Source organism: Dysidea avara, chromosome 8 (assembly GCF_963678975.1).
Source record: "Dysidea avara chromosome 8, odDysAvar1.4, whole genome shotgun sequence".
In the NCBI taxonomy this organism is placed as follows: domain Eukaryota; kingdom Metazoa; phylum Porifera; class Demospongiae; order Dictyoceratida; family Dysideidae; genus Dysidea; species Dysidea avara.
The window spans coordinates 7,747,027-7,768,360 of NC_089279.1; the positions used below are offsets into that span (position 1 = coordinate 7,747,027).

General features: G+C 38.2%; 1 protein-coding gene across 1 annotated transcript; it reads left to right on the plus strand.

Moving 5' to 3' along the window:
- Positions 1-24: 24 nt before the first annotated feature.
- LOC136264350 (FH1/FH2 domain-containing protein 3-like) lies at positions 25-20,974 on the plus strand. Its single transcript, XM_066059066.1, has 25 exons — positions 25-323; positions 1,553-1,671; positions 2,157-2,212; positions 2,556-2,623; positions 4,107-4,212; positions 4,784-4,878; positions 10,337-10,517; positions 11,349-11,443; positions 11,500-11,583; positions 11,686-11,751; positions 11,799-11,851; positions 12,857-12,922; positions 13,306-13,472; positions 13,944-15,160; positions 15,419-15,955; positions 16,003-16,161; positions 16,274-16,459; positions 16,731-16,850; positions 17,610-17,771; positions 18,300-18,430; positions 18,894-18,968; positions 19,308-19,365; positions 19,431-19,547; positions 20,161-20,416; positions 20,703-20,974. The coding sequence occupies exons 1-25, from the start codon at positions 138-140 to the stop codon at positions 20,786-20,788; spliced, it is 4,446 nt and encodes a 1,481-aa protein (XP_065915138.1). The 5' UTR covers positions 25-137; the 3' UTR covers positions 20,789-20,974.
- Positions 20,975-21,334: the final 360 nt, after the last annotated feature.

The window sequence follows — 21,334 nt, forward strand, 5'->3', positions numbered from 1 at the left end:
TCCATGCATTTTAAGAATTGTGCGGGTTGTGTTTATTTATGTAACCATAGAGGATTGTGATTAAAGACATTAAACGTAGCGAAGTCAGGCAGTCAGATCTATACAGGCTGTCAACCTAATTCAGTATTGTAGTAGAAATGTCGGACAAAGGAAACAGTATATCTCTACCAGTACAATTTGTGGACGATGTAGACCCGTTCAACGTTCTAGCCAATATTAAACATGCCGAGCCAACAAAGCCGAAGAATTTTCCCTTCATAAGAAACATCCCGCTAGCCGATCAGATGCAAGACTTGAAAAAGTTGCTAAGGGCACCACACAAGGTAAGAACTCTTTACTGTACTTAAAGAGACCACATTTACGCACCTACCCGAGGTGGTATATTGTCACCTTTCGTCCTCAAAGAGACGTGTGGAGGGTCCACACAACTTAGCTTCGTATTTTTTTTTAGGATAATGTGTTAGAGTTGTGTTAATGTTGTTTTCGTAGCTTGTCTCGGTATGAAAATTTATGACCAGTCGAGACGGCTGTTTAACATGCAATGTGAACAGCTTACAATGTGTTTGCACACTATTAAAGGTCTTCCCGTGTTGGCTAATCGCGTTAACCACGCTTTGAGTCTAGTGGCATTTCTCAAACGGCAGTGGGCATTTAGCAGATGTCGCTGAAATTAACACAAAAATGTGTGTATCACCTAGTAGCAATCTCTCACACCCAAGCTCTCCATTTGTTGTTGGAATGCATTATAAATTTGTGTCTACTTTAATTTTAATCCCACTCAAAGGGAGCTACTTTTATGGCAAAATATCTAGTCACCGTTTTGATTGTATTAGCTACCTTTTGGCTTCACTCATGCAAAGATTGTTTTACCTGCGTTACTTGTAAAGTTTACAGCCATCTCCAATACTCCATGAAGACTTCAACAAAATTTCTGCTGTTTGTTTCAGTCAGTTGTCATGTACAGAATTAATTTTGTTGAGGGTGTGAGTAGCTGTTTGGATAATATGAAATAGCAGCCAGCCAATGGTGCATTAGTACTATAACAAATATGAATATCTTTTATGGTTGTACACATCCTCTTCTGTTTGTAGAGGAGGCTATAGCAGAGGCTGTGAATAACAAACCAGACCATGGACAGTTGCCATTTCTCCATTGAATCACTGATGCTTGTAGAACTGTGTGATTTTCATTTATAGATGTGTCAGAAATTTGGTTTGTGTGCAACTCATGAAATGTGTTGTGTTTGGGAGTCTTTTTGTAAGAAATATTATTTTGTGTGGAGGTGTTCATGTGTGTGCCGACCTCCTCGTGGTGAGCCTGGTAACGTATCACTTTTTGTAGTGTGGCTAATGGCTTGTCTGTACTGTGTAGTTGTGTAGTGACTAAGTATAAAATACCAAGACAACAACCGAAAAGGTAGGGCAGCTTTCTCACTGCTTGACCGCATCACTTGTCTATTGCTATGGACTATTTTATTGTTTTGTAACACTTTGTACCTTTGACATTATATGTGCTAACAGAACTAATGTGTACACTGTATATTCTTTCTTAGATTGACGAGGCCACATTGTTTATCAACAAACAAGGAGCAAAGACTTCAGTTCAGTATTACCTGGATTTGGATAGCACTGTTACTGAAGCATTCCAGGATTGTGGAGTCGAGATGGATGGGTGAGTATGATAAATACAATGAGTGATTGTTGTAATAAGTGATTGTAGTTTTGTGATTAATGTGCTATGACATTAATTGAATTTTTTATCATAGACAAAAATTTGTAGTTTGTGGTTGAAAGATATCCTAAATTTATTTTAGGAGGACATGGGGGACAGTTATATGGATGGTGTTTCATTAGTTTGTGTGTACATTAATGTGCATCAAAAAATGTACAGGTGTAGCATGTGCATGCATAGCGCATGTAGTATGTGTGTGCGTGCGTGCGTGCGTGCGTGTGTGTGTGTGTGTGTGTGCACCCAAGTGCAGCGTGTGTCTGTTAGTGTAGTGTATATGTGTGTGTATAGCATACATGTGTAAGCATATTGTGTGTGTGTGTGTGCATATGTGTTGTGCACACATGCATGTGTGCACGTCTCTCTATATATATACACAACTCTTACTGTATGTTTAACACTGTCTGTGTGTCCTCCATTACCTGTAGGTCAGCAATTGTCATCATGAGGACAAAGCTATCCATCCGAGTACACACAATAATTGGTAAGCATATTAATATTATAATACTCCACCATTGTGCAACATTCTTGGCAACAACAACACATACTTGTTACCACCACAACTGAATGGTTTGTGTACCCAGGTGTGGGTAGGTTGGTATCTGATTACACCTTGTGGTCAATCGTCCTCTTTGCTATCATAGCCATTAGGCATGCTCAGTTTTAAGTCATCCCTTAATCCCATTCATAGACAACATATGATACTTACTGTTATAAAATTCATGACATTACTTTGTTGAACTGTGTCTGGCTATAAACAAATTTTTTTAATGTAAAAAAAATATTCCAGTGGTTTAAATGGTTTGTTTTTTTTGTGTTCTGTACAGAGACTTTACTAAACGCACAGGATAGAAAGCTCCGGAACAGTCTTTTCTCTCTAAAGCGAACACTACATGTAAGTTGTACTGATGGCAATATGTGTTGCTAATAGTTTTTAAATTGGAACCCGGACACTGTGCCTGAAACTTATTATTTTGGGGACCTAAATAATTATAAAATGGCTGATAACTTAGATGTCTATTTTTTTGAAGGTGTCCTTTCTAAGGGTTCCACTAGTTTTTGTTGTCAAGATTTTGTTTTGTTGTTTTGTTGCCACACACCTTGTATTGTACACAGCCCACTAGATAGTGGGAAGCTTGTAGTGTGGCTTGTTATGTGATTTGTTGTGCTCATTGAGGCAGGGAAATAACTTGCTAACATTTACAAGCATAGTGTGTTCTTTGCTGTTAGTTGGAACTATGTGATGTATGTCAAATATTTTATGGTATATGTATTTTGTAAGTGTGTTAACACTTACAAACATTCTGTTATTGAATAAGGCTGTGTGTGTATGCATGTACATAGTGTTCGTGCGTGCGTGTGTTTCCATTGCGGATGTGGTTTAGTTTTGTGGGGTACTAGTCCTGAGGACTTATCATTCAACAACTGACATGCATGACCATGTTTGCTTTGTGAATGTACACGTGTGTGGACATATAACTGGTACTGTGTGGACATATAACTGGTACGTATGAGCAGCCATGCACATAAAAGCATAAACATGACCTCCAGTCCCTACTTATATGAACATTTCTCACAATTGAACAGAGAAAGAAATTGATCATTTTTGATTAAATTTCTCTCACAAGTCCACCTAATATTGTACTCTCTTAATATATAGCTAATCTTCTCTTTCATATTGTAGTTCCTTTTTTCTTTTGTTTCATTATGCAACGCACACGCTCACACACATGTGAGGCTACTCAGCACACTTGTCCTCAGCTAGTCAGTTGTTGAATCATTTGTTGGCTCAACCCAACCCAGTGAAATTGGCGGTGTGTATCCTGTTGTCTTCATACTGCTTCTTCCATGACATGAGACACTCTCACTACACCAACACACACTGCTAACTCTGTTATGCATCAATGACTGCACTGTATGGCTCTCTAATAATATGATTGAGTTGCCAGACTAATACTACTGAATGGTATGCACTCACTGCTTGAGGTACGTGTACGTGGATATGCAAGTTATCATTCTATTCTTGGTGAAAATCGATGTGTTTAGTTATAATTTTACTACCACAAATAACTACACCACTTATTAATACATAGGTGTGTGTTTGTGTGTTTGTGTCTTGCAACTGACCGAGTGAAAAAAAAGTCAGCTTGTTTGCATAAACACTGAAATACATTGGGTAAAAACTGCCTACTGCATGTTACAAAAAATAATTCTCTTTTATGAAATTGAGGCAAAAGTAGAACAAGTAAATGAGAATATAACCATCGATTGGATCAGTTATTGGTATATATTACTCTTTCAATATCACAAGATCTCTTACTAACTAGAGATGTGCTATGTACAGCTTGTAAAGAGATGATCTTTTACTATCTTAACAGGGGGATGAAGATCTTGTGTCGGAGTTTGTAGCCAACGAAGGGTTGGGATGTCTACTGGACATTGGACAGAAATGTGATCAATCCTGCCAGCAGTACATCTTGAAAGGTAACTGCATATTATACTAGCATTTCTGGAGTTCTGTAGTAGAGACCAGCTCGTTTTCACTGTTGCATAGGTTGTTCTCTTTCAATGTATTGACTCCCATTATAATGACAGGAACCTGTAATGACAGTAACCTGTAAGTACCACAATTTGTGCTTTACGGCACTTGCGGGCTTCTGATAATAATATGGGGGTATTTATGCCATTATATGGGGCCATTTTGTGTGGCAGGTTTCTTGTTGCATCCATGATTCAGAGAGTCACAAATTATTTGCACACTATATATACAATTTATTTAGCAGCAGTTTTAACTTGACAAGCAAATATATACACCATACATGAATGTATAGTGGATCTGTGTGCTAAACTAACCGTGATATGGATTGTAGTAATACCATGACAGCATTCTGTTTACAATTCTCTATAAGAGCTCTCAGTGGTATATTGTTACTGGCATCCTTTGATTCTGTAATTTGGTTAAGTTACTTGTATGTCTAGAAGGGAAGTTGTCAACAGGTTGAGCTTCTTTAACATGATTCAGTGGTTGTGACTAGTTGTGTTGTTTGTTTGGCAGCTCTTGGTGAGATCCTGGTGTATGTGGATGGTATGAATGCTGTACTGGCCTACAATGATGTGATACAATGGCTTTATACATTGCTAGAGTCTAAGGTGTGTGTGTGTGTTTGCTTGCTGTGTACGTGCATGCGTGTGTGTGTGTTTGTTGTGTACGTGCATGTGTGTGTGTGTGTGTGTGTGTTTGTTGTGTACGTGCATGTGTGTGTGTGTGTTTGTTGTGTACGTGTGTGTGTGTGTTTGTTGTGTACGTGCATGCGTGTGTGTGTTTGTGTTTGTTGTGTACGTGCATGCGTGTGTGTGTTTGTTGTGTACGTGCATGCGTGTATGTGTGTGTGAGGGGGGGTGTGCTTGAGTGCTTGGCTGTGTAGAGTATATTATACATAAAATATACTCACAGATCAAGGGAGTATACTTATCAGTGTAATGCGTGTGCGTCTGGCACCTTTATGCTTCAAAGTGTGATATGGATAATGAACTAGTCACAATCATACACACATGTTATGATGTTCCCATGCATCACCAATGTCACAAATGATGATCAATACTAAACTAACTGGTGTTGGGATATCACATTATGACATCTCCCACATTATAAAGTAATGGTCTCCATGTGTATGTGTCTGTGTGAAGTATAATACATGTACTCAAGCCTTGTGCTGGCAAATCCCCACTAGTAACCCTGTCCATATCTCAACTACATGCTCACACAAGTCACAACTACAGGTTGCGCCCAATGCTTTTAACTGTATACACTATCCATTAATCAATAAGCTTTGAGCAATGCCAACAGGCACGGTTCTAAGCTGGTTTCACTGGTTTCCAGAAACCAATCAGCTTTTTGAGATTAAAAAAAAATTAACACTCAACAAACTTTAAGCCTAAAATAACACATTTAACTACTAAAATAGTTTATTAAGGGATTACTCTCTCCACCACAAAATGATCTGAAATGCTTCTTTTGCACCTTCAAGAGCATTAAGCTCCTCTAAAAATAATTATCGGTCTTGATTTCAAAACTTCTGAAACTGCTGGAAAAGGTATTAAATCTAGGCTTAGAATGAGCAGATTCTACATTTTAGGGTGATCTTCACTTGTAGTTAACTAGATAAACTATATGGTAGGTTCTAATTGTTTGTATCTCTAGATCAGACATGACTAAAAACACGGAACAGACTGGGAAAACGGACTCATAAACGGACTGGAAGGAACTTTCCTGAAAACGTTTTTTTGCCATAGAAACTCACTAAATCGCTGCTACAAAGAATAACATGTAACAACAACAGCCTTAAACAAACCTCTAAACGTGTGCTTGAGCCACCATTAAATCCTTGAATAATTTACAAAGCGCCAGTCTGCCAGTCTGCCAGTGTGAGCACCTGTGACAGCGAAGTTGTCGGTTAGCTACAGTTTAAACAAACAAAATAACAGACTGTATTTGTAGTAGCCAGTGCCTTGCCAGCTGATTAAATACAAGCATACCTGTCACGAGCTGTCACCTGTAAAACTGAAGATCAGCCATCAAACTAATTGCAGTAATTAACCAGATCACGAATTCTAAAAGGCTTAAAGCTGGTGTCTTGTCTTGTTTACACGTGCGAACAGAAAGTGCGCTTTTAATTAAGCACATAATGAATTTAATTTCAGACTATCTTTAACTTAATTAACCCTTTCATGGCTGTAACCGAATTTATCCAGCACGATGGTATGAAATTTAAACATGCGCTGAGTGCAATTGCAACACGCTAGCGCTTCTATTGTGCGTTTCATAGTACGATGCACTAACCCTGAAGTGAGCACGCCCACAGAGGTCCCGTTTCTGGGATAACCTGATATTTCGCGCACTATTGCGGGTTTATTACATAACCCGGTAAAACTTTTCTCTTGAAAATAGGGCTATTTCGTTTATATTTGAGTTGATAGTAATGTTTAGAACAAAAGTACATCGTTATAGATAGGCTAAGACAACCGGCAAGTAGCTGTGGATGGTTTTTCAGACGTGTGGCATGATTCAATCGTGTGTGTATACACATGCGTGACACTGGATTTTGATAAAACTCGAAGAAACCAGCCATGAAGATGATGATTCAGTAAGGAAACAATATAAAATAGTTTCTTACACTGTAACACTTATTTGTAGATAGTTTATCAGTGGCCGCCTGTTTCTCAAGGCTGCTTTTAGCGTATTTTGTAGTTTTGTTGTCTTATAATTACTTTGTGGTTTTATTTACGTAAATAAAAACAACCCAGTCGAGATTGTTAGTCCACAGCGTTTATGTAGAGGTATAGTAGCCAAGTGGTTTAGTGTACAGTGAGGCTTATACAGCATGATTCGGTGTGCCTTGTAAAGTGTGCCGGGAAATTCAGCCATGAAAAGGGTTAAGCACAGGACTTAATATCGGCTTGAGCACACTTCAACATCATGTTCAGAGCAGTTCAGAGGTTTGTTTCAGGTTGTTGTTGCATGTTATATTCTTTCTAGCAGCTATACAATGAATTTCTGTGGCCAAAAAACATTTTCAGGAAAGTTTTTCCCAGTCCGTTCCGTGTTTTAGTCATGTCCCTCTAGATCTGATACACTAACAGGGAATTGGCATTCAGGGGCGGTTCTAGAAAAACTGCTGACTGGTTTCCAACTTTAGGGTAGGGGCGGGGTCCATAACTGTTTGATTGGTGATGATGGTAAATTATTAATGACAATGTTTAACCCGTTACTGGCAGCAAGCAAGCCAAAACCTACTGTAGATATATAGGGAATTATCGTTCACTTATAAAGGTGAATGAAACTCTCTAATAGAACATTCGCTTATATTACCAGCACTGCACAACAATCTTAGGCTTAATTGTCATGACTACAGATGGCCAATGTTTACCAGAGTCTGCCTGATACAGTATTGTGACCGTCTCAACAAAAACCTGACTAGTTTTCTCACAAGCATACATTTTGAGAAAAACAAAATTTAAAAATACTGGTGAAATTACACATGCTAAATTTTAATAAGGCCATTACTCAGGGAAGCCAGTCTCAAATCAATTAAACCTATACACCATTTTATTCACCTGCTTATGGGGAGTTCAAAAATCTTTGTCTCGTTTCTGTCTTGATCCCAATGGTATGTGTGTGTCACGTGCATTTGTTTACGATGTGGTAGACGTAAACAAGATCATCATCATCATTGCTTCAATAAAACCACTTTCATAGTTTCATACATGTTTGCGCAAGTGACTACAGGGCTAAAAGTTGACTTACCAATCCGTGGTGAACATTTTAACCTTTTAATGGCCAAAGTCCAATATATCGGACGCAAACATGTAGGCCTGTATAAACTCCCACAGTAGAAAGATTTCACTAACACCTCGATACTCGCCATGAAATTTCTGATGAAGTCATACCAAGCATTGCTTCGTTCGAAGAAAATCTCTGCTGCTAGGCCATCAAAAAAAAGTAGCTCTTCCATTATCATCTGCCATTATCTGGTACTTCATCCCAGCCCATTAAACTAAATGCCATTAGACTCAGCACGTGATGGCGATTTGATGGTATACAAAAGATCACGTGACTACCTCATGAATTCACGATAAAGAAGAAACGAAGAGAACGCTTAGTGGAAACGATATTGCCCGTTCATCGATTCATATCACAAGTACTGTTTTATGTAGAACAAAACTGTTAACTGTTTTGATGTTATTGTAGTGTATGAAATTGCCATTAAGTTTATGCCAAACATTAATCCATCTTCGCTTCACAGAAGACCACTGCTTTCCTTATAACACAAAGTTACTCATTCCGCCATACTTGAAAATTAATTTGGTCCTTGAAGGGATTATTAAGCCAAATATAAATGCTGTAGACTAATGCAAACAGAAGTTATGGCTGCAAATGTACACACCTGTGGTTTACTGTAAGTATAGTCATGTACAAATTGATTTCCTTGCTCTTCCTACTGTCTAGTACTATCATTCCAAAACTACTCACCACAATAAGGTGATCCATTCCTTGGACACTGTAGACCATTCCTTGGACACTGTAGATAATGCTGAGAAAGTAAAAGGAAATTCAGGAAAGTAATTTAAACTAGCCAGGTTTTTGCTGAGATGGTCATGTATTACTGGTCTGTGTATCAAAAAAAAAATTGATGAGTACCATAATATAAATTATCCTTGCCTATGTTTACTGTTTATAATATTGATGACATCATAACATGTTATGATGTAATTAAATCAGTCCTGTGTTACATTTATCAGCCTTGAGCTATAAATTTTTTTTTTTTTTTGCTAAACTATTTTGTGGCTTTGCACAACTAATGTATAGCTACATTGGTTTTTGACTGGCTGAGCCAAAAACCTGCCATTTTTATATTTGCTCCTCTAGCTGTTATCTAGAGGAGTGAACTGCTTTTTATGATGAATAGTCTTAAAGTTACAGCGTTAAACAGTTGGAATAGCAAGAAATTTGATTTGTACAGCAACAATACCCAATTAAATTACAGGTACTTTGTTAATCGATCATAACTCACAATTGAAACGAGCTATGAAGACAGGAGTTGGCTCAATCTGTTCACTATGAACAGACTTATCATCAAGGAATAGTGTTTTTTCTGCACGTGCACAAAGAAATGACAATGGTAAACTTTGTTTCTTCTACATTGTAAATAAGTGCCCAAAGCTCATGTGCCCTTTACTGTGTGATCACAAAACAGAAGATTTTCTTACTTTCCACAAACAGGCAAATCTGATATTGGATAAGTTTTATTGATTTGACCCTCGTTTTACTGTGTTTAAAATATGCATAAAACCTTAAATTGGCTTTCTATTTCTGTAAATGTTCTACTCCAGAACTGAGGCTGTCCTGATATGTGATGGGATGTAGTTTGTGCAGTTTTTTTTGTCATAAAGTGTGTTTTGGTGAAGACAGCTAAATTCAGCTGTGCACACTGTATTGTACTTTTCTTGCCCATTCACATAGATGTAATGAGACACATACACACCTGTACATATCGACAAGCTGGCATGAAATTCCTGTAAGCAATGTCAGGACACCTATATATAATAGAGAAGTATCCTACAATCAGATCACATGATCTTTAGTACTAATAGGGTAGGGATACTATGCAATCTTGTTTTGTTTTGTTTTTTAACCATCTTGCATAGCTTTGGGGGGTTGGAAGGATGGGGTAGGATTAGACACTACTTACTGTAGAGTGTTCGTCTGATTGGAGGTGTTTTGTGTTGTGTTCTTTAGCTATTCCCTTCATGACAATCCACTGCTGACGCCAGTAGAATAATTAACTATGAGGCTGTAATAAATAAGTGTGCGTGCGCGCGCGCACACACACACACACACACACACACACACACACACACACACACACACACACACACACACACACACACAAACCATACATAACTACGTATGAGTGTGCGAATGATGAAGGTATGGATTTTTTGTCTTTGTGTATTGTCTCTGTATACTTGTGTGTGATGTCCCAACACACATGACATGAACATCAAGTACGATACACAACTGATAACACTTCTCATCCTCTTTTAACAGTACCATACAATAGTGAAGGGAGCTCTGGACCTTCTAATAGTGTTTGTGAGTTATTCAGAGATGGCAGACTACCCCACCCCTCGATCCAGCCCTCGAGCTACCCCAGACCACACCCTCGATGGACAGATGTCCACAGCCAAGACCTTCAAAAATGCTGTAGAAACTGTAGCCAGCAAAGAAGGTATGGAATATTACACACACCAAGTTTCAGACTACACGTGTACCCTACTGTAAACTGACGACTGAATTATGTGTACCAATTTTGGCTGATGTTTTTTTTCTTGGCAAAATATTGACATAGGGCACGCTATCAAACATACTGTTAAATTACAACCATAGATTTCGTAATTACGATTAGTTTGTGAATCACCTTCTTTCTTTGTGAAACAAAAATTTTTTGTGAAGTTTTTGCCGTTTTCTTTTTCAGACGTACAGTTAAAAGCCAAGCCTAGCTGTTCTCTAGTGTTCTTGTAAGGGTCATTTATTAACAAGTATATTATTTTACTACTCTAATAGAGCAGTCATGTGAACTACTCTAATAAAACATACAAATGATCCTATCTTCTGTTTTAGTTGGTTTGATAGTTTCTGGGTGGTATAAATGTGCTGTCTAAACAGTGTTAGTAATAGTATGTGATTTGCATGTAGTGAGTTCACACCAAGATGGCGTCCAATGGTGTTGGTTGAAGCCACTTCGTAGAATCTCCTTACTAAATTTCTTAGAATTTCACCGTCGCAAGCATTGACTAGTTCACTTCAAGCTATTGTGTATGGTAGCGTTATGATACTCATTGAAAAGCTTTGTTTGATTTTTCTAAGAGTCCACACTAATGATAAAACACTCTAATAGAGCAGTCACTTTGATTTTCAGTAATATGACATTCTTAGTTGTGACCATTACAAGCACCACACAAGCTTTGCTAAATTTCTACTCTAGCTCCATACATATACACCTGTAGGTATACAGTGCTCACAATGGGATTACTACTGTGTTGTGTGTGTGCTGTATTAGGTAAGAAGCCATGGGGTCTACTGTTAGACATGCTCGGAGAACAGTCATTATCTGATACAGCTATACAGGTGGAGGCTATGAGTCTTGTCAATAGGGTGAGCATTATATGGAGTGTGGATTGTGTGAGCTCTATGTGATGTCACTGGTATAGACACTGGCAAATTTCTCTGATCTTGATGATTATTATGATGTGGTAGATTGTCTGGAGGATCAAGGAATGGAACGAATCATGAATGTATGTTTGTATGTGTGTATTTAAAACCTTTTTGTGTGTACTGTGTGTGCATGGGTGTTTAAAATGGCTGCACTGTATACATGCAGTTTGATTCTTATGTAGTTTCATCAAGGCAAAGAAGGAAAAGCTGCTAAGAAAGATTTAGTCAAAGAGTTCAAGACTTATGAGGTACATTCCATTCCTTTTACTTGCATTTAGATTTAGGTCTCCCTCAGAATTCAGTGGCAAGAGAGTATGACATGGATTACATTGGAGAACCCGGCAGTGGGTATGTGCAGTAGTTGTAGACAAGCAGTACATGTCTAGTTGTGTGTGCATGAGGAGAGGAGAGGAGTGATAATTTGCAGTGTTTTCCCCCATTTTCCAAATGTTCCTAATAAAAATGCTGTGTCAACAGTATACTTTTCTGCCACATATCCAAGAACATTTGTGTAAATGCCTTACATTTTCTGTGACCTGCAACAGAATATATATCATATGTGTTCGCTGAGCAACAACCCAACTAGTTTACATTTTTCTCGAAATTCATTTATGACTTCTTTGTTGTCTAGAGGGAAAAGCTAATGGGCTGTTAAAGTTTCAGCCATACTTTTGGAGTTATAGCGATAGACAGGAAGAAGAGCAAAGCAATAGAAAACAAATTACAGGTGCTCATTTAATCGATCATAAGTCAAGAGTGCAACAAGCTACCGAGTTCATAGAGAGGCAAATCAGTGGTGCATTAGATTTTTCAATTCAAGTCTTCTTTCACTGTTTACTGAAGTGATTAAATGTGCATGCGTTTTTACCCAATGTATTTCAATAGCATGTATCTTGAAAATAGAATTATGCAGGTTTCGCTCAGTGGGGATCACACATGTGAATACAATGGAACCTCTCCATAGTGGTCGCTATTACCCAGAATTTAGGCCTATATTTGCTGTAATACAGAGATTTTCCTCCTTCAGAGATAAAATATATGGAGGTACCAACTCTTTGCCCTTATTATGTATGGAGGCTTTTCTATTGTGTCCTTAATTCAGGGAATTTGTTAAGAGAAGCTCCTTTGTGGTTACCACTGAAATTTGGCTGCAAAAAATGTGAACGTTTATTTCATGATATCCTTCAGATCACACAATTTAAGTTGCACGAATGCTTCTTATTTTTATGGTATGAAAGTGGACACACAGCTTACTGATGTATGTTATAAAAGAGTACCTTTAGTACGAATGAATGAATAGCTACTGTCTTAGTTGTCATTGTTTTATAGACAAACAAATTATTATTGTTGTAGGTCAAAGTTAAGAATACGTCGACTCACCAGTCCTTACCCAAGGCCTCTCAGTCCTCAAGGACACAGGTAAGAAATTTGGCGACTCTTCTATTAGAGTATATTCTTAACTGTACAAGTTGAAGCTTTTATTCAGTCACTTGTAACTGTATTAGTCCAACTTCATGAGCTAAACAGAATCCACGATAAAATACTTCTGAAATTTCATCTCAAATCAAGTGTTTATAGAAAGCCTGACAAAGAATTACAACTGTAAAATGAAAACCAACTGGCTTTGAATTCACAAACCAGATAAGCAGGAAGCCATAATTTCAAGCATGACAGCTTTACGTACATTCTTCTAAGAAATGAATCGTCAATTGCAAAACACGCAAGCTGCTGAATAAATATATGTTTTAGTTAAAGCTACTTTATATTTTATAATTTAAAGTGTTATCTCTTTTTTATCCTAGCCCCAAGAGAAGTGCCTCAGTTATAGCTTCTAATAGTCCAATGCTTACTGTGCCTAATGGTGATGGTGAAATTAAGCCGAGCAAATTGAGCAGAAAATCATTCAGTGTAGCTAATTCTTCTAAGGACAAATACAGTACTCCTGATGAAAGTGCTCGTGTACCAAATGGTAAGATTTGACTGTGTTATATAATTTAATTTAAGTCTAAGAATAGAAGAACAGAAACTTATAAAATGTTTTGTGAATTTTTAAATATCAAGTTATCTGGTACTTACTACACATACACACAGGCTGCATTGAAACATCTCTAATGAGTACTTTAAAGCTAACTTGTAGACTGCATATACACACTTGTACAGCAGTACATACCAATACACATTTCTTTGTAATGAAGACATTCCCCTCATGTATGAAACATCTGTTGCCTTTTTCATTTGATTCCTTAATCAGAAATTCCACAGTATGCACAACGTTAATTTTTTTTATTTTAATTGCTGCTTTAATGCAGTGCCTGCATGTTCATTACAACTGATTGCTTTATTAGGAAGTGTTTGTAGGCTATAGTTCTTATTTTGTATTACCGTGCGTTGTTTACAATCACCAGATGCACAGTATTAAATGTTCTTTGATGTTTCATAGGGTTTACGTCACCAGAAGATGTACAAGTTTCTAATTCTGCTAGTGGCAGCACACCGTATAGACGTCGCAGTGCTGATACGGGTTCTAACTTACGCAGAAAACTCTCTGTCGAGAAGGGACCCAAAGACTCCCTAAGCTCTATCAATGAACTGAACACAAAAAACAAGAAAAGTGACATTGACACAACCAGCAACAGTAGCAGAACAGGTGACACCAGTAGCAGTAGTAGTAGTATTAGTAATAAAAATGATACAGAAAACAGCACATATTCTAAAAAAGATGTAGAAAAGATTAAGAATGATACAGAAAAAAGCACGTCTAAAAAGGATATGATAGAAAAGACAACTTTATCTAAAAATGATACTCCGCAAGTTGAGATTACTACACCAACTAAGAAATACACATTGGACACAAAAGTTAGCACAAAATCACCCACAGTGTCAACAACAGCAGCACAAGATAAAGTCTCCACCAAGAACCCCAGCCTGGGAAGGCAAGAAGGAAGTAGTAACATCGCAGGAATCAAAAAATCATTGGTTAATGGTGACGTAAAGGTAACTATTAAAGAAGAAGCTAAACCAGTCACTGCTAAAACTACTACACCATCTAACAAGTTCTCACAGCAAACAGTAACTAAAGAGCCGGTAGTCACTTCTAAGCCACCAACTGCACAACAGACCAGGGACATAAACAGAGACAAGTCAAACAGTTTAAAGAAGAGTTCTGACAACAAAGAAGAGAAGGTTACAGCGGTGTCTGCCGTCAAGGAAGCTTCCAAAGAGCAGTCATTACCTAGTCCAGCCAGCAGAAGGATTAGCCAGTACAGACTAAGTGGGTCTGAGGCACTTCACATTTTCCATCCAACACGACGCAGCACTACCCCAAAGAGTGGTGACTACAGTGACACAAGTTCTGAGATAAAAGAGGATGAAGATAGACCGAGATCACCAAACCTCCCTAAGTCTCCTGTTCCTGACAAGAGAGGGTCTAGTTTGAAACGAGCAAGCAATCTCATGATAAGTACATCAGATGATACTAGCCAGCAGCAACCTTCACCTACTCCCCCAAGGTCCCCCAAATCACCAGTACCAACATCAGTTACCGGTACAAGACGTCCGGGAGTTGTTGAGAGTAAGACAAAGAAGATGCTTGCTCTAATGGGGAAAGAAGCATCAGTGGATTTGGATCGGCCAGCAGACATTCCTCGCAGTACACCAGTAAGTTGATATCACTATCACCAATAGATTCATTGCATGTGAAGCCTCACATTTTTGGCTGGTAACATTCTTGATGTGTTACTGGTGGGCAGACAGCCACATGCATCCGGTGGTGGCTGATAAGTGATCTATCTATCGGATGACTGTTGCATCTACACATGTGGGCACACACAATGTGCACCCTAAATGGGTTTTACTAGTGTTTGTGTATACATATATTATATGTTACACAAGTCAATGGGACCATGTATTCCATAGGCTCCTCCGAAAGTGGAAGAAATAGAGATGCCTCCTCCAGAGCCTGAAGTTGTCGAAGAGATTGATGAATCACTTGGTTGGGCTATACCACCTGCTGATATACGTCAGTTACCATTGACTGTCAACAATCTTGACTTCACCGATCTGACATTGCGGGACGATGTTGATGTTCTAGCACCTGTCACTGATGTCACAGATTCAGCAGGGCCTCCTCCACCACCACCACTCCCTGGTATGGCACCGCCACCACCCCCTCCCCCACCTGGTGGAGGCCCTCCCCCTCCTCCACCACCCCCAGGGGGAGTCCCTCCACCGCCTCCACCTCCAGGGGGAGCCCCTCCCCCACCCCCACCACTTGGGGGTACCCCTAGTATGAAACGTGTGCAACTAAAACATCTTCACTGGAAGAAGAAAATGTTGAACTCAGGCAGAGTAGAAAAATTTGGTAGCATATGGAAAGAACTAGAAAATGTTGAAGTACCAAAAGAGAAATTTGAGTCACTGTTTGCAATGAAGACAGTTGAAGTAAAGCCAGAGGTGAGCACTGTTAAAGTGTAATATAACTGCATACATTGCCCATGCAGAGTCCTGATATGAAAAAGAAGAAAAAAGAATTGACTGTTCTTGATCAACGAAGAGCTAACAATGTTTTGATTGAGATCAAAAGATTACCAGCACCTCGACATCTGAAGGCTGCCCTTCTCAACATGGACGACACTCACTTTAACAAAGAAATGGTTGAGGTAAGAAGTTCCGGTTTGAAGTGTGTCTGTGTGTGTGCGTGCATGCATGTGTCTAGTGTGTGTGTTTATATGTATGCGTTTTGTTTAGTGATGCGTAATTATTTTGCTATAGAAAATACTGTCAAATCTAATGCCAACTGAAGATGAAACACAAGCAATCATTGAAGCTCGCAAGAGTGAACCAGACATCCCACTGGGAGCGGCCGAAGAATTTTTATACATCATGTCCAGCGTACCGCAACTTGAGTCACGTCTCAAACTATGGAAATTCAATTACTCTTTCAAAGTATTCGAAGAGGTAAGAGAGACATACATCTCATTGGGAGGGACTATGGTTAACGTAAGGACATGAATGGTTTGTGCGCTTGTGAATGAAGCACTAAAAATTGCTTTGTTGAAATACTTATGTCACATGTCTAAACCAGTATAACAAATTATATTATAATCTTGATGATTTAATTCACATTAACACCAAGCTGTAGTCAGCAATTACTTGTACTATTCACCATAACCAATCTGTTTCCCTTAACTACTAATTGATGTTGTTACTCGTGTTCTCTCTCACGCAGGAGTTTGCTGATGCCATGATGGAGGTGAAGAGAGCTGTGGATGAAGTAAAAGATTCCTTGACATTGAAGAGAATACTCGGCTGTCTGTTGGCTACTGGAAACTTCTTAAATGGAAAAACAGTAAGCAATGTGGTTGTGTGTATGCTTGTACATCTGTCTGTCTGTCTGTATGTATGTATATATGAACGTATGTATGTATATCATATATGTGTACAGCTGTGTGTGCATGTGTGTTACCAAATGTATGATGTAAGTTGTTCATGTGTAAACGTTACTGTTTGACTAGATGTGTAAGTGACAGTACAAAGTACACTACACCATAAAACAGTTATATGCATACACACAGCAGCAGTCTCAGTTCAGTCAAGTCACACTACATTGTCTCCCAGTGGGATACCTGGCCTGTGGTACTACTCAAATTCTGGGAACTTAGTGGCTTCTTGAGCAGCAGAACTAGCAGAAAAGACTGTAACAAGTCTACGGCTTACTTTGGACGTCATACCTGCTCTACCCAAGACAAGGATGGATATGTACTACACTCCATACACTAACCCTTGAAACTGATTTATATTTACCGTACAGTACTGTATGTTAGGGATCATGGAGATTTGGGTTTTCCTAGCCAATAAAAAATCACCCAAAAAACCAAAATTTCTATAGCTGCACATGTGGGACACATAATTTGTCACACTTCAGGGTTGATATCAGATATAATCCAACCAACTATAATAGATGCCAACTGAGTGCCTACATTAAACTGCTGATATAAAAGTTATGGTTGCTTATTAATTTAAACTAATGTATTGTTTAATAACTGGTAAATCATGATATGTTGAGTGACTATGATTTAACATGAAACTGTCGATTTTGTGTCTCTAGTGTGAAGCATTTGATATTCAATATCTCCCACAATTGACTGAGGTAAAGGACAACGTCACTAAGTTGACTCTTTTGGAGCATCTTATTGGAATAATGATGGAGAGGTACTCAGATGGGACTGATCTTCATGGTGAATTGAATGGAGTACACCGAGTAGCAAAGGTGTGTTTGTTTGTGTGTGTGTTTGTGTGTGTCTGTGTCTGTGTGTGTACATGTGTGTTTGTTTGTTTGTGTGTATAATGTGTGTGCACACATGTTAGTTTGCATGCGTACATATGTGCGCACCCATGTGTCCGTGCATGGCTCTGTGTGTACAGTACAATAACAAATCTGCAAGACCTTGACTGTGGGCAAGTGAAGAATTCGAATTATCACAACATACAAATCCCGCTTGTAACATCACAATGAACCTTAATCGTTAACTACTAATTGAGAGCATGTTGCAACCCCCCACACACTACAATACTCCATACAGGAAGTGACTTCATGTATGTACTTAATTGTGCCCACATGTCAGGTCTACCTTTGTTAGCACAGCAACTTGAAAAGTGTGTGTGAGTTTACACACCAACTAACTTGCTATAAATCACATCAAATTCACATCAGCTATGTATATAAAATTTATTTGTGGTATTGATATTCATGATATCCTGTTCTGGTCTATCACTTTGTGTTGTGGTCATTGGTTAGGTTGATTTGTCAGAGTTGTCCGAAGGCCTTGAAAAGACCACCAAGGAGCTTGCCGACAGCTGGAAACACTTGAGAGCCATTGCTAAACATGAAACATCCACAAATACAGTCAGCATGGAAGTTAAGATGAAGTGAGTCACTCTGGAGTCCTAGCTGACCTTGCACAAAAGATTTCCTAAACCACCAAATTAATGGGACACAATAGAATTAGTATGGACAAATTGGTGACCCATTGTTCAGTGATGTTTGATTTGTAACTGTAGAATAGCATCAAAAAAAATAGCTACTCCTTGACAGAGTATCCAATATATTCCACTGTACTTGTAGTTAGTTCTTCTACTAATTTAACTGAGCTAATATAGTGAGGTGTTGTAGTGAGGTGTTTAAGCTGAAAGTCACACTTTGTTGCATGTGTCTGCTGCTAACTCAATAGCTGTGTACTCAACATGACTAACTACACTGTTTTGTCGGGCTGCTACAAATTCTCTGTATGATCTTTTAACAACATTTTGAATATTCCATACAGACAGTATATGCATCAATAGATAGAGTAATAAGTGTTGTAACACACACTACACATTGTTATCTTTACAGGTCTGCCCAGTTCTTGACCGAAGCAACCGAACGCCTTAGGGTGCTACAAATTGTTCATCGAAGAGTTGTGAACAGGTAAGGAGAGAAGACAAGATACTCATTGTGGGGGTATTCACTTTCATCGAGTTCGGAATCACACCTAGTTCTTGTGGTCTGGTGTAGTCCCAACAATGAATTAGTATTATTCTATTTCTCCTGAATGACATGTGTATGTTACTGGGTTTTGGGCCTATCGGATGACCAATAGTGAAAATTCATAATCCTATTAGTACACCACATCTGTATGATATAGTAATTGTCAGGGATATGGTCTAGAGTGTCTGTCTCTGTGCTCTCAGCAACAAATTATATTAGCAATTGTATGGATGCTGCAGTTGACCTTGTATGGTATCATCTTACCTTCCTACTCCATAGGTTTAACAAGTTGTTTCTCTACCTCGGGTTTATGCCTTCAGATGTTCCCAATATAAAGGTATGGAATACTTATAATAATTTATATATGTCTCTATGTTTGGCAATTGTTTTATTTTGTTGTAGATTCATTCGTTCTGTAAGATGTTGAGTGACTTTTCGCTGGAGTATCGTACGCTTTACTCCAAGATGCTACAAAGAAATGAGAAGCGTAAACGAAAGACTGGTGTGCTAATACCAACTGTAAGTTGCATCACACATTAATATACCACCTAACCACAAGATACATGTAAGAATTCAGTCATTAACTCCACAAAGAATTAGGCTGATCGAATTATTCCCAATATATTTTGATGCTATTCCATGCACAAAGAAATTCTCTACTTGATTACAATCTCTATTCATGTTGTGTAGAGAATTATGGTAGAGCTATAGCCCACATTAGGATCATATTTCCTAGCTGAAGTTAATACCAAATAAAGCTACCAGTTCCCATTGAGAACTAGCACCTATTGACACCTGAAATATGTTTTTGGTTTTAGATTTGTTTATTAACACGATTCCTGTTAATACTTTTGTGCTTCACAGCAGTAGGAAGAGTGTTTTATGTGTTCCAATGTGATGGCGTTGTGAGGGCATGATATCATGTACAACACAGATTTCATCAACATTACTATCTTGTTAATCTACAAATTGTGTTTGATGTAATTACAATGAAGCTCAGTGGTAGCTAACAAAAATGGTACCATGACATTTCTTTGCTTCCTACTGACTTTTTGTTTTGTATTATTTTAATGTGTGCCAAGCTAGTTGTTGGTATTGATTTCAGTGTTGGATTTGTCACTATGTTCTGTAGGCCAGAAGACTTTCGATCACTGACATTCCTGACTTGAATGGTGTCAAGGATGATGGTAAAGACGCTGGCAGTAAAACACCACCAAAGAAGAAAGACAAGCCAGTTAGATCAAAGAAAGGTGGTAAAGAAGAAGACAAATCTGAGGAAGAAAACGAAGATAGTTTGCTTCAAGCAGTCGTCAATCAACAACTTGGATCAGGAGTGAGATATAGGAAGAAAGCAGCAGCTAAGAAACACGCGGCTAAAAGAAAATCAAGTAAGTACATCAACGGCACTCAACAATTTAACGAAAGCTGGCCAACTAATATGTAGGGATATTTTATGATTCCTGCTCAGAACAAAGAAAATAAAATTAAGACTAGCTTCTTTAGGAATTTGATTATCAGTATAACCATCTGTTAATGTTGTCACAATCTCCTGGCCAAGTTATTCATTATTGTAGGGCATTGTACTATCACCAATTAATTGTCATAACATGGTTAAATGTGGCGATTGTACATTTCACCACTGAGGCTTTTTACTGTTATGTCTCCATTTTACAGTTCGACGGACGCTTGGGAAGAAGTCAGATTTTGATGAAGTAACTGAAGCACTGAAAGCCAACGAGAACAAGGAGAGCGATGTATAATAATAACAGATTATATCTATAGCAAAACAACAACAATATTTCATAGAAATATTTCTGTATAATTTTTAAACTTGTATAAACTCTATTCTACCTGTTGTATATTGTGATGTTTGTACCTGGCAGCATTCTCTGTTGTATGGAAGATGTACACATTCTCTTAACCATTAAATATTTCTGTAAACTCCACACAGATCATCCACAATAGTTATATAGCTATATAACACACACAGATCGGAAGCATACATGTGGATTTATTCATGAGAGATCTCAAAGTTCTCTAGAGTAGCATTGAGATTTTTCTGCTTAAGAGTTAAGCAGTATTACTTCTAGTCTAAGAATGCAATACGGGTTACTACAACTATTTAACCATGCTTGTGGATTTAAAAAAAGGCAAACCTGAGGGATTTTATACATACCACTCTTCTAAGGCTAGCTAGATAGGTAACAAAACTTAACATGTGAAATTTTCTGATGTCATAACTTGACCATGCCATTGTTCAAGAAAGATGCACACTAAAATGTATTAGAGTATTACAGAAATTCACA